Source organism: Rhinatrema bivittatum, chromosome 3 (assembly GCF_901001135.1).
Source record: "Rhinatrema bivittatum chromosome 3, aRhiBiv1.1, whole genome shotgun sequence".
NCBI lineage: Eukaryota > Metazoa > Chordata > Amphibia > Gymnophiona > Rhinatrematidae > Rhinatrema > Rhinatrema bivittatum.
In genome coordinates, this window is record NC_042617.1 from 215,330,713 (window position 1) to 215,344,302 (window position 13,590).

Consider the following 13,590-nt stretch of genomic DNA (forward strand, 5'->3'; position numbering starts at 1 on the left):
TGCGCGTGGAACAGGGAGCATTTCAGAGAATGCTACTCTGGAGGTTCTGGATTTAAGCTTTCTACCTAAGAGCCTAAATTTGGCTTCCAGAACTTCCCTCCCACATTTTCCTATGTAGTTGGTGCCCACATGTACCACGATAGCCGGCTCCTCCCCAGCACTGTCTAAAATCCTATCTAGGTGGCGCGTGAGGTCCGCCACCTTCGCACCAGGTAGGCATCACAGTGTGGCATCATCTTCAGGTCCTGGGCTCTATGGCTTCAACCTTGGATTTGGTTCCTTGGGCGTTTACTCACTTAAGAACTTTACAGTGTGCACTTTTGTCTCGCTGGAGCTCGGTGTCTGAGCAATTCCATCTACCAATGCCTCTACTTCCGGAATCCAGAGCCAGTCTGTCATGGTTGCTGTCACTAGAAATCTGGAACAGGGGGTGGATTTGGACACTCCGAATTGGCTGATAATCTCCACCGATGCCAGCCTCTCAGGTTGGGGGGCGGTGTGTGCAGACAGGTTGGGGATGGAAAGATCCTAGTCCATAAATCGGCTCAAGACCAGGGCTATACGTCTGGCCCTGCGGGCGTTTCTTCCCTGGATCCATGGCAGAATGGTGCAACTCTTCTCGGACAATGCAACAACGGTGGTGTACATCAACCGGCAAGGTGGGACTCGAAGTCCCGCCGTTGCACTGGAGGCACGTCTTCTGTTCACTTGGGCAGAGTGCCATCTCGAGGGCATTGCCGCATCCCATGTCGCAGGAGTAGAGAATGTGCAAGCCGATTATCTCAGCCGTCAGCAACTAGACCCAGGGGAATAGGAACTATCTCTCGAGGTGTGGAATCTTATTTGCGCCAGATGGAGAACTCCTGAGCTGGATCTGATGGCAACGCAGGCGAACACAAAAACAGTTTTTTCAGCCTTCGCTGAGAACAGGGCTCGGTGGGCATAGATGCTCTCATGTGTTTTTGGCCCACGGGGATTCTTCTATATGCCTTCCCACCCTGACCCCTCATAGGTTGACTTCTCCGTCATATAGAGTGGCACCCAGGAAGGGTGATTCTGGTGGCGCCGGAGTGGCATGTTGTCCGTGGTTCGCGGATCTGGTACACTTGGCTCTAAAGGGTCCACTTCAGCTGGCTCATCTAACGCATCTGCTCCGTCAGGGGCCCATATTTTCGGATCGGGAGGATCGCTTCTCTCTTGTGGCTTGGCTTTTAAGAGGCGACGTTTACGCTTGAGGGGTTATTCAGAACAAGTCATTTCCACCCTCCTACAGGCGAGACGTCCAGCCACCTCTATGGCCTGTGTTAGACTTTGGAAGCTTTTTGAGATGTGGTGTTATCAGCGTTCCTGTGACCCTTTAGCGGTGCATGTTCCTCGGGTGCTTGACTTTCTGCAACAGGGCCTCACTAAGGGCTTGACGTTCAATTCCCTTCGTGTACAAGTTGCAGCTCTAGGTGCATTGCAGGGAATCTTTTACTGCTGTTCGCTGGCAGCGCATCCAGATATTGCTCGGTTTCTTAAGGGGGTCAAACATTTGCGCCCTCCCATCCGTTTGGTGTGTCCGGATTGGAGTTTGAATTTAGTCGTGCGAGTTCTATGTGACACTCCTTTCGAGCCTCTTCGTGGAGTTTCCCTGAAAGATCTGACTTTGAAAACGTTGTTTTTGGGGGCCATATGCTTGGCCCTTCGGATCTCAGAGTTGCAGGCGCTGTCTTGTCAGGATCCTTTTCTTCGGATTTATGACGATCGGGTATCGTTACATACGGTTCCGTCTTTTTTCCATAAAGTGGTTTCAGTCTTTCACATCAATCAAACTGTGGAGCTTCCGGGGTTCCCTAACTGGTCCCGGGAGTCTTCTCAGAACAGATATTTCATCATTTGAATGTGCGGCATGACTTGTTGCATTATCTGGAAGTTACCAGTGGCTTCAGATGTTCTGATCATTTGTTCGTTCTCTTTGGTGGCCCAAAGAAGGGGGACAAAGCGTCAAAGGCGACCATATCGCGGTGGATTAAGGAAGCCATTTGCGAGGCATACATAGCCCGAGGGCGTCAAGTGCCTTTGGGTCTCAGAGCTCATTCCACTGGGGCTCAGGCTACCTCCTGGGCAGAGTGTCAGTTACTGTCTCCTCAGGAGATCTGTAGGGTGGCAGTGTGGTCATCTATTCACACTTTTACGAAACATTACCGATTGGACGTTAAGGCTTCTGATGAACCGTCTTTCGGGGAGAGTGTGCTTCGTGTGGGTCTTTCGGGTTCCCGCCCAGTGTGGGTGGCTTGGGTACATCCCACTTTTCTGGACTGATCTGGGTATGTTCAGGAAATGAAAATTGGTTCTTACCTGCTAATTTTCGTTCCTGTAATACCACAGATCAGGCCAGAGGCCCACCCCTTTCTTCAGATACCGAAAGACTGTCTTGGTCAGAACCTACTTAAGTTTTTTATTGTTGAAACTCCTTTTTTGCAGACATGATTCATGGAGCAGTTTTTAGCAGTTGTTCGGTCTGGTTTTTGCCAGCGGTGAAATGGTAGTCCGGAAATTTGGTTGGGTGCTACCCTTCGTTATTTAGTTCTGTCAGCATGGGCTTGGGTACAGGTCAATACTGAGTGACTGCAGGTGGCACTCTCGTTATGTAGCAGTGCCCAAAGTTCTAATTGCTCTCTGACTCCACCTGCTGGTACGGATACAAAACCCACTTTTCTGGACTGATCTGTGGTATTACAGGAACGAAAATTAGCAGGTAAGAACCAGTTTTCATCTAAATTACCCTGCATTGGGATTTATTCTTCAGAAGCTGGAGGTTTGTCAAACGATGTTCTCTGAATCAGATAAAGGCAGGAGTTCTCAGATTGGTCTTTGCCAAGATTCTGTGCAGGATGTCTTCAGAGTTTTTTGGTGTATTTATACCTTTTGCAGCTAGTATCTCATCAATTGCAGGTCAAGTATGGGCATACTGGATATGTCTGGAAGGTTTCTCTCAAGACTGTTATGGCTTTTACCAGCAGATATGGTTCTGATTGCTTTGGGAGTAAAGGAGGACAGCCTTGTGTGTCTGCATGCATTTGCAGAACAGCAGTTTTACAACAGGATTGCTTTTTGATTTTTTGATAGTTAGCACTTTGTAGTCTTCCATCTTCAGCCTTAATATACATCTGGGACCTTGTCCTGTGCATTAGTGCAAAACATTTTACAATATAACAAAACTCATTGCCATACCATGATCATGAGGATTGCCTTGATTCTGAAATTAAGCTAATGAACTCAACTCCTGAAGGGAAGGAAGAAGGGATTGTGTAACTGTTGAGCTGTTGTCTTCAAAGATAGTAGGTAGACACTTTCTTGCAAGCCAGATATGAAGGACTTTTTTCAAATTTTTTGGCATGTAGTGAAGAAACTGCACAGGAACTGTAAAGAATGTTAGATCCCTGGGCCTTCTCCTAACTCAGATGAAATAAAGCACACCCAAAGTATTACCGCTTCATTGATATACGCATATCAAGAGAATCTGACATGAACCAGTCTCACCAGAGTTCTAAAACCACACAGGAACAGCATTTCTCTTATAATCCTAAATGTTAGCATGAATTACATATCTCAGCATTCTTAGGTCATCCTGACCTGTACAATTCCATTTTTCCTTTTTTTATTTTTAACAAGCACAGATAATTACTTTTTGGCATTTTTAAAATATTTCCATTGCTAAGCATGTCAGGACATCTTTCCTCTGTAATCTTTTACCTTCTTCCTCTTTTCATCCTGTCCTAGACTTCTCATTTTAAAGCCTTTCTGCACAGCCGTAGGAAATCAGACATGCTAAATATATTCTACTAATTGCTAGACTCTACATTGCGCAATTACTGAACTCTGGTCCACTTCTTATAACATAAGAAATTGCCATACTGGGTCAGACCAAGGGTCCATCAAGGCCAGCATCCTGTTTCCAACAGAGGCCAAACCAGGCCACAAGAACCTGGCAATTACCCAAACACTAAGAAGATCCCATGCTACTGATGCAATTAATAGCAGTGGCTATTCCCTAAGTAAACTTGATTAATAGCCGTTAATGGACTTCTCTTCCAAGAACTTATCCAAACCTTTTTTGAACCCAGCTACACTAACTGCACTAACCATATCCTCTGGCAACAAATTCCTGAGCTTTATTGTGCGTTGAGTGAAATAATTTTTTCTGATTCGTCTTAAATGTGCTACTTGCTAACTTCATGGAATGCCCCCTAGTCCTTCTATTATTCGAAAGTGTAAATAAACGAGTCACATCTACTCGTTCAAGACCTCTCATGATCTTAAAGACCTCTATCATATCCCCACTCAGCCGTCTCTTCTCCAAGCTGAACAGCCCTAACTTCTTCAGCCTTTCCTCATATGGGGGGCTGTTCCATCCCCTTTATCATTTTGGTTGCTCTTCTCTATACCTTCTCCATCGCAACTATATCTTTTTTGAGATGCGGCGACCAGAATTGTACACTGTATTCAAGGTGCGGTCTCACCATGGAGCAATATAGAGGCATTATGACATTTTCCATTTTAATAACCATGATTAGAATTTTATTTTTACTGTTATGTAGTCCTAGAATGAATTAATATGAATTAGATAAGAACTACTTTGATATCAATGAAGATATATAATTGTGAACTAGCATATGTAAGCTCTGTGATGTTGACTTAGAAGAGTGAACATTAACACAAAGCATAACTAACACTGTAACAAGCTGAAAACATAGCATGGCTAATCATGACAGTAGCCTTGGGGAAAAATGTCGGAAGAACATTTGAATAAGGTGGTGGGATGAGTGTTATGTTGTTAAGATGAAATTTAGTGTAAGGTGGATAAGTTGCTAAGGTTTGGAGCACCCTGAAGGCAAAAGAGACTGCTACCAAAAGAAAAATCTGAATATAGCCAGTTAAGGCTAAAGTTATCCAGATACATGTATCTGGATAGCTTTAGGAATGCTGTGTACCATGACCAAACTTATCTGCATAACTCTGAATATAGGAGCTATCCAAATAACTTAATTCCTCCCCGGAACTCCCCCAATTTATCTGAATAAATGTTATTTGGGTAATGACTTAGATAAATTTTAACCAGTTAGAAGGGTGGGAAATTTAAACTTCTTGGTATAAAATTACCTGGACAAACTCCTTTGACTATAAACCTCATCGTCTCTCTAGAACTCTGGGATTCTCACTAGTACTGCCCCCACAGCACATCACTAAAAATGGATACATGCCATAATTCACACTGCGTATTCTTTGAATGCAAATGACCATTCAAGAAGAGTATTGGAATCCTTCTTTTTTATATAATTTTTACTCCACGTGTGTGTGTTTGTTTTAACTGTGATTGAAATTGTTTCTTTTCTTTTTCAGAGGGTATGGCGTTAGGTCCAGAAACTTTCAGAGGTGCTCTTGAATTCCGAAATATTCACTTTTCATATCCAAGCCGTCCAAGTGCTTTTGTTTTCCGAGGCCTTGATCTCTTCATTCCAGCTGGTTCTGTTATGGCAGTGGTTGGCCCGAGTGGTTCGGGCAAATCGACATTGGTGTCACTATTATTGCGGCTGTATAACCCCACTTCTGGTATGTCTGCGTCTTAGTATTCAAAATTTGTACCATTTGAGAGATATTGACACTTCTAGAAATGAAATTTGAGTCTGATAGGAAATGCTTCAGCATAAAAGAACATAAGAGATGCCATGCTGTGTCAGAGCAATTGTCAGTTAAGTCCAGTATCCTGTTTGACAATGGCAAGTCTGAAGCACTTGAAAGTATCTATCAGATTGCAATAAGAATGTCCAATCAATGTTGCTGAGTCCCAGAAGAAATAGAGAAAGCAAAATCTGTCTGGCTAATAATTGTTAATGGATCTGTTCTTCAGAAAGCTGTCCAGAACTTTATTTAAATTCAGCTATACTACTACTACTAGCCTTCTTCAGATTCTCTGGCACCAAATTCCATTAGTTAATTGTGTATCGACTGAAAAAATAATTTCTTAAATTTGTTTTATATCTGCTACTAGTTTCCCTTAGTCCGTACTACAATTTGAAAGAGTAAATAATTGTTTTATATAACTTGATTCACACCACACATGAGTTTATAAACGTCTGCAGGAATGGCAGGCTGGAGCTCTATCTGAGAGAGAACCATAGCAATTGTGGAGATTTAGGAGAGCAGTGGTATTCCTAACCCTTAGATACGGAGGGCTTGGATGCTCCAAGTGAAGCCCGCATTGATTCAAAGGGAGAAGTGCCTCTGACAGCCCACCCAGTTTAAACCTTGAGCCAGCAGAGACTCTGTGCTGGCACAATGAGAGCATAATCCAGATCCCGAGTATCAACTTCTTTGAATTCTATCTGAGCCATGTTCCCATATTAAACCTTTCTTATCTGGACCCTAGTCTTGCTTCCTTTATTTATTTATTTATTTATTTATTTTAAAATTTTTCTATACCGTCGTTAAGTTAAATACCATCACAACGGTTTACAGAAGGGCATGATAAAGAGAAATATGGGTGGTATAGATTACGAATTACTCGTGTGCCATCATAGTACGGTAACAATTTAACATAATAAACTAGGTGTGTAAGTTAAACCTGATTGTTAGGAACAAATTAGGCAGTTTGATTTTAACATTAATATGCTTATGTAGGTTACTAAAAACTTCTAGCTTGGTGCATCCTTATCTCTCAACTATTTTTCTCCTTTTCTTTATCTTTATAAAATGCTTGTTTAAAAAGCCAGGTTTTCAGATTAGTTTTGAATAATTTCAAATTTGTCTGTAGTCTTATTTCGAGTGGCATGGTATTCCAGAGTACTGGACCTTTGAATCTTTGGACTTTGAATGCTATTTTGAAACTTGTTGGAGTTGTCTAAAACCTTGTTCACCTTGTATGGAAGATATCCTGTATCTTTGTTGTTTTTCCTGCATAATGTTAGCCAGGATCTTATGTTTGCTACATGCTAACTCGACCAGTATTGTTGTGCCTGGTCCTGGATTTGCCACTTACTACCGTAGGATGACTGCTTACATCCTAGTCAGTTCCTGACATGTGTTTTAGCTCTCCTGAATTTGCTCCCCCACCTCTCCCTAGTATGTCACATGTGTTGGCAGATATTTCAGATAGTGGCTGTGCCAACTTCCACTGCTTCTTCTGCTTTTCAGCAAGAATAGCAACTCAAACGCCCACCTCACCTCCCACTCTTGGGCAGCAGCAGCAGCACCCTCTCCTGACTTATCCTCCATCTGTGGATAATCAGACAGATGGAGGGACCCTCCCCAATAGATGCTATAGCAAAATTTACGCAAAAGCTATTGTATAAAAAATTTAAAAAATTTCAAATTTTTCAACTTGATTTTTTGTTACATTTTTATATAATTGTTTTTCTTTTTCTCTCCACAAGAACTTATTTGCAAAATACTCCTGCATACTGGGTCCAATATTCAGTAAACCAGCAAGCAGACAAATTATCTGGCTATAGTTAGCCAAATAACTTGTCCCAGATATTCACTTCTGTGGGATAAACATTCCACTAAATGTCCCTGATGAAAGTTATCTGGCTATCTGGGTGTTTTTTTTAATATGTCCTGTTAGGTCTAAAGTTTTCCAGCCTTGTGTGGCTGGATAACCTGCCACTTAACCAGATATTTGAAAAAGATACCTGGTGAAGTGGCACTCCGATGGTTTAAAAAAAATGTAACTGTGAGCTTCATGGCGTGATTCCCACCCCCGCCATAAATCTTTAAAAACCTTGCTGGCTGATTCCCTGCAAAGTGGAACTAAAGATAATATTGCTGCATGCCTCCCCAGTCCCTCCTCCCTCCCTGATAAATAGTAAAAAAAAAACAAAACCCCAAAACCCTCAAAATGCTCCTCACTCCCATGCAACCCATCCCCTCCTTCCCCAAGCCTTCCCACCCACCTGGTACCTGAATCTTGCCCCTGTGTGCAGGCTCAGGATCACAGCACAATGCCATCCCAGGCACTCAGTTACTCTGACAGCTTATGCTTCTAGCAGAGGCTGCCCTGAGCAATGTTGGATATTCCCAGGATAGCATTATACTACGATTCCGGACCTGTGGACAGGAGGAAGATTGAGGTACTAGATGGGTGGGAGGGCTTAATGGAGAGGAGGGGAATGGATTATGTGGGAGAATGGGGGCAAGGAGCCCATATTATTTATTTGTTTACTATTTTACCAGTGAGGGATGGTGGGGTGCCAGAGGGATTTGAGAGGGCTTGGCCAGCAGAGTTTTAAAGATTAATGGTGGGGGAGATGAGAACTGTGGTTGTTTTTTTTAAACCATAGGTATGCCACTCAACCAGATATCTTTTGAAGATATCTGATGAAGTGGCAAGTTATCAGGCCAGAGATGGCTGGATAACTTTAGACCTGCTTTGAGGTAGTTATAGTTTAAACCAGTTAAGTTAGCTGGATAACTTAACTCTTCCCAAGAACGCCTTGGAATGCCCCTAGTTATCCTGTTAAAATTTAGACGGTGTTACACTATGAGTGGTCTTTGGTGGACCAAAGAACTGACTCAGGTTGGGCTCTGGCTGTTTTCTCAGACTTTTTATTAATTATAGAAAAATAAAATAAACAGCTCTGCTTACCTTAGCTGTTTCCAAATCTACTCCTGGGAGAATTCTGCACACAAAAATTTAAAGTTTTGCACACAAGAATTTAAAATTCTACATACTTTATATTAGTTAAAGACTGTGATGTGTATTGTGTTATTTTAAGCAAGTAAATTTAAATGCAATATAGAAAAGTTATTACTCAAAGATGCAGTTTTATATATTTTGAGCAGAATTCCCCTAGAAGTATACTGTAAGAGTGGCCCTACTACCTTTCTCCCTACTCCCCTGGCCAGACCTCTTTTACTCTGAATTTTTAGGCCCCAGCTCCTCCGCTCTCCACTATCTCTCTCCTCCTCTATGCTCAAGTCCTTCCATTTTATTTCTACCCCTCAGCCCTCCATTCTCAAAATTTGACCCCTTTCTTATTCAGGCCCTCACACCTGCTTCCTCTATCCCTCTCATAAACACATACACACACTCCCTCTGATGTCACACACACACCCACACACCCTCTCACACAGGCTCCCTCTGTACTTCTCTCACTTACCCTCACAGACTCCCTCTCTTTCTCTTTCTCCTGTGCATACACACCCTCACAGAGGTTCTGTCTGTCCCACTCTCTCACACACACACACACACACACACACACACACACACCCTCACACAAGCTCCCTCTCTCTCTCGTACATACAAACACCTCATCACCCAGGCTCCTTCTGTCTCCTGCATAAACATACCCCCTCACAAGTTTGCCCTCACTCTGTTGCACACACACCCCCTCACATAAGCTCCCTCTCTCTCTCTATACACAGTCCCTCACTCACACATACAGGATCCCGATCTCTCACTCATGCTCATGCGCACACATGCATGCACACAACCCTCATAAGCACACTGCCTCTCTCACACAGGCTCATACACACACACGCACCCTCACAAGCACACTGCTTCTCTTACACAGGCTCATGAGCTTTCTTGTCTCTTATGCTAGGCCTTCTCTGCTGCTGGGCCTGCTGATCTTCACCACTGCGCTCACGGCCAGCTGATCCTCGGGCCTGATCTTTGCCGTGAGCAGGATGGCCTTTGCTTGTGGCTAGCTGCTGTCCCGGACCTGATCTTTGCCACAAGCGGGATGGACTCCACTTGCTCATGCCCCACAGGGCCTTTCTCTGAAATTCTGTGCAAAAAAACCTAAATTCTGCCCGGGAGGGGAATTCCGCGCAAATTATTTATTTATTTATTTATTTATAACTTTTCTATACCGAAGTTCAAATAACAGAGTTAATTATCACTCCGGTTTACATTGCAACATTCAACATACGGTGACAAGAAGTAACTGTCTTACATAGAACAGGAGGAGAAAACTTGGATGCAACTTAAACAGGGTGAAAAATTGAACAAATCGAACTGTTAGGAGCAAAAACAGAGACAAGAGTTGTCTTATTAGGGTGACAGAGGTTTAATGAGTCAAATGTCCAGACTAGATAGATTCGGCAGTGGAAAAGCATGTGTTATAGGGTCTCTGCTTGTGAGGAGATTCCATGGAGGAGGCGGCCAGGATGCGCGGTTATGGAAAAGCTTGTCTGAACAGTAGCGTCTTAAGTCTCTTCTTAAAAGTAATCTGGCATTGTTCCTGTCTACGGTCGGGAGGAAGCAAATTCCACTGTTTGGGGCCTGCAGCAGAAAGAGCTCTTCTACCTAGGTAGGTTTTGATTGTAGGTGCTCTGAGAGTGCCTCTTTGCCCTACTCTAAGAGGGCGGGTGGAAGTATGAAATTGCAGGGGGGTTGAAAGGTCCAGCAGGGCGATGTTGAAAATGGCTTTATGGGTGATTGATAAAAGCTTGTAGAGGATTCTGAATTTGACTGGGAGCCAATGGAGCTTTTTAAGGATGGGTGTTATGTGGTCCCTTTTGTTTGACTTTGTAAGAATCCTTGCAGTTGCATTCTGCAGTAACTGGAGAGGTTTAATGGAGTTGTCAGGAAGGCCGTGGAGAAGTGAATTACAATAGTCGAGTTTTGAAATATAATCGCTTGCAAAACAGATCTGAAGTCTTGAAAATGTAGGAGGGGTCTTAGTCTTTTTAAAACTTGAAGTTTGAAATAGCACTCCTTTATTGTGTTGTTTATGAAGCCTGTGTAGCTTAGTTGATTGTCCATGACTACCCCAAGATTTCTGACTTTGGGAGAGATGGAAGGAAGCGCTGTGGAGAGAGGGTTGTTTAGTGGAAGATTACTGTCTTGTATGATTAGAAGGAATTCGGTTTTATTGGTGTTGAGTATCAGGTTGAGATTTGAAAGGAGGTTGTTAATGGCGCCGAGGTAGGTGTTCCAATGGTGAATAGTGCTGTCCAGAGATTCGGTTATTGGTAGGAGGATTTGTATGTCGTCTGCATACACGTAATGTGTTAACTTGAGCTCAGAGAGGAGTTTACAAAGCGGGAGTAGATAGGTGTTGAATAAGGTTGGTGATAACGACGATCCTTGAGGGACTCCGAGGGTGGAACTGAAAGGAGAAGATTTTGCCGTTGATTTTGACTCTGTAATACCTGTTCTGGAGAAAGGATTTAAACCAGTTTAAGGCTGTGTTTTTGATGCTGATTTCGGTTAGTCTGTCAATGAGACAATCGTGGTTAACTGTGTCAAATGCAGCAGTTAAATCTAGAAGAATTAGCAGGCATGGCTGTTTATTTCCAGGTTCATGAGAATGTTGCCTGAAAGAGATAGTAGGAGAGATTCTGTGCTTCGAGATTTGCGGAAACCAAGTTGAGCTGGGGAGAGGATGTTGTTTTCTTCTAAGAATTCAGAGAGCTGTTTGTTGACTATTCTTTCGAGTATCTTCGCAATGATAGGGAGATTTGCAATGGGGCGAAAGTTTGCTGGGTTATCTGTGGAAAGGTTGGGCTTTTTTAGTAAAGGTTTCAAGATGGCAAGTTTTAGAGGGTCCGGGACGAGGCCTTGGGATAAGGAGGCATTGATGATCTGGGCGAAGGGTTTAGCGAAGTTTTTGGCAGTAGCTATCAACAGGTTTACTGGGATCGCGTCCAGAGGGTGAACAGAAGGCTTTAGTTTTTTTCAATGTAGTTTCAATTTCCAAGGCTGATGTGGATTCAAATACCTCTAGTGTGTGTGCCCGTGTGGATGGGACTGCGGGTGGTTGGTTGAGGTTGGAGTCGAGAGGCTGAGAGGTGGAGTCCAGATGAGGTTGGTTAGTGGCATTGTTGACTATGTGGGAGGCGAGTAAATTGGGTATTTTGTTCATGAAATAAGTGGCCAACTCGGTGGCTTTGTTTGATGCTTTGTCGTCTGGAATTTCAGAGGTTGGAGCTTTGGTGAGCGATGATACCAAGGCGAAGAGGGCTTTAGGGTCAAAGATGAAATGATGAATTTTCTGAGAGTAAATTATGCGCTCCACAGTAGCACAGAATTCTCCCAGAATTAAAAATCAAAAAGACAACAATGCAATTCACAGCTGATCAGTATTGGCCTTTCCTAGGCTTCCTTCTGTTCCCTAGGGCACCCCATTCTCCCTCAGCTTAGCTTCTTAACCCCTTCTAAGGAAAACCCCTCAGAATAGAACTCCCTTCCTGTATGTAGCTTAAGGTGGACCAGGCTAAATGCCTGGTCCCAGTCTTTTAAGGAGGGTCTACCACACTCTCCTTTATATACCTTCCCCCTCAGCTCGACCATAGATTTTATGTTTCAAACTCTTTATTCAATTTTTCATTTTCAACCAGAATAACAGCATAGCCAACACTGGTGTACACTTCCCAGAGTTCGCTATAAGAACAAATACAATACTAAAATATGATACCAAGGCATCCCCTCCCCTGCATGCACCCGAAGACATAAATTATGTAAGCATCACCCGCTTAGAAACACTATAGTCATTTAGGATTTGGCTTCTTGTCCTTGGCGGAAGGGACTGTAGGTAAGTGTCCCATGTCAGCAGAAACTTTCTTCTTCTCTTCGTCAAGTCCAAAGTTTCCATATACTTTTCATTAATACACATAGTATGTATCTGTTATGAATCTCCGTGAGGAGTTAGCAATCTGTAATGAAACCGCTATCTGATGGGAGGAGCAATCAGATAGGAGTTAGCAATCTGATGTGTTCTCCATGAGTAATTAGCAATCTGTAGTATTTAGGAGAGTTGTGGGTGGATCCTTGGACCAGTGACAGATGAACACGCCCTCGGGGAAGACCCCGAGAGGGAGCACTGGTCAGGCTCAGAGTATGGAGACAGACACACACTAGTTCTTTTATTAGACAGAATACTGAACCACCAGAGGTGGCAGTAGTGAGCTGGAATGTCTGGCTGGGCTGTAGTCCCTCAGAAGCTGGAACAGTGATCTCTGGAGGCTGAGCTGTAGAGAAACTGAAATATAGTGAGTAGGCAGGGTAAGCAGAGTTCATGTACCGAACCTGATGGTAAGACTGACACAATGTCTCAAGGAAGCCCAGGAGCTGGAATATATAGGCCCTCGAGGAGCGAGTACCTGGTTCCAGGGAAAGCTCTGAGAGAGCGATGGTAACTCACAGATGTAGTAGGCAGTGCTGACTTCCAGGCAGAAGTGAATTCGAAGAAGTCTGGGAACAAGGGCCCTCGAGGAGCGAATACCGGTTCCAGACTGCAATCTACAAAGTAAAAGAGAGAGTGAGGCCCCCGAGGAGCGGGTACCCCAAGTTAGTCCAAGGAGGCGGAGTAGCTTAGGTAGCAAAATCCCTTGCTAACTCAATGTGTTAGCAAATTCTAAGACCTTAAATATCCGACGTGGGTGACGTCATCTTCGGGGGGGATGCCCCCGAGGTTCGCGCCATCGCTGGTACTTTAGTCGGGGTCGCGCCACGCACGTGCCCCTAGGCCTCCAGGAAACATGGCGGTTGGCAGCATGGAGCCGGTCCGGGGACACCGGAAGACCTCGGCAGAGGAACGCCGTGGCAGCCAATCTTCCTGCGGGCGAAGAGGGAGGCGCCAAAGAGGTGAGGAGGGTGGAGAG

The 13,590-nt window shown here is 43.9% G+C and overlaps 1 protein-coding gene across 1 annotated transcript in view; it reads left to right on the forward strand.

Annotated features, from left to right (window-relative positions):
* ABCB10 (ATP binding cassette subfamily B member 10) overlaps window positions 1-13,590 on the forward strand; it is a 244,031-nt gene that overhangs the window by 133,494 nt on the left and 96,947 nt on the right. Inside the window, 1 exon segment of the mRNA XM_029594183.1 lies at window positions 5,386-5,595. Within this exon segment, the coding sequence (XP_029450043.1) occupies window positions 5,386-5,595 (210 nt within the window).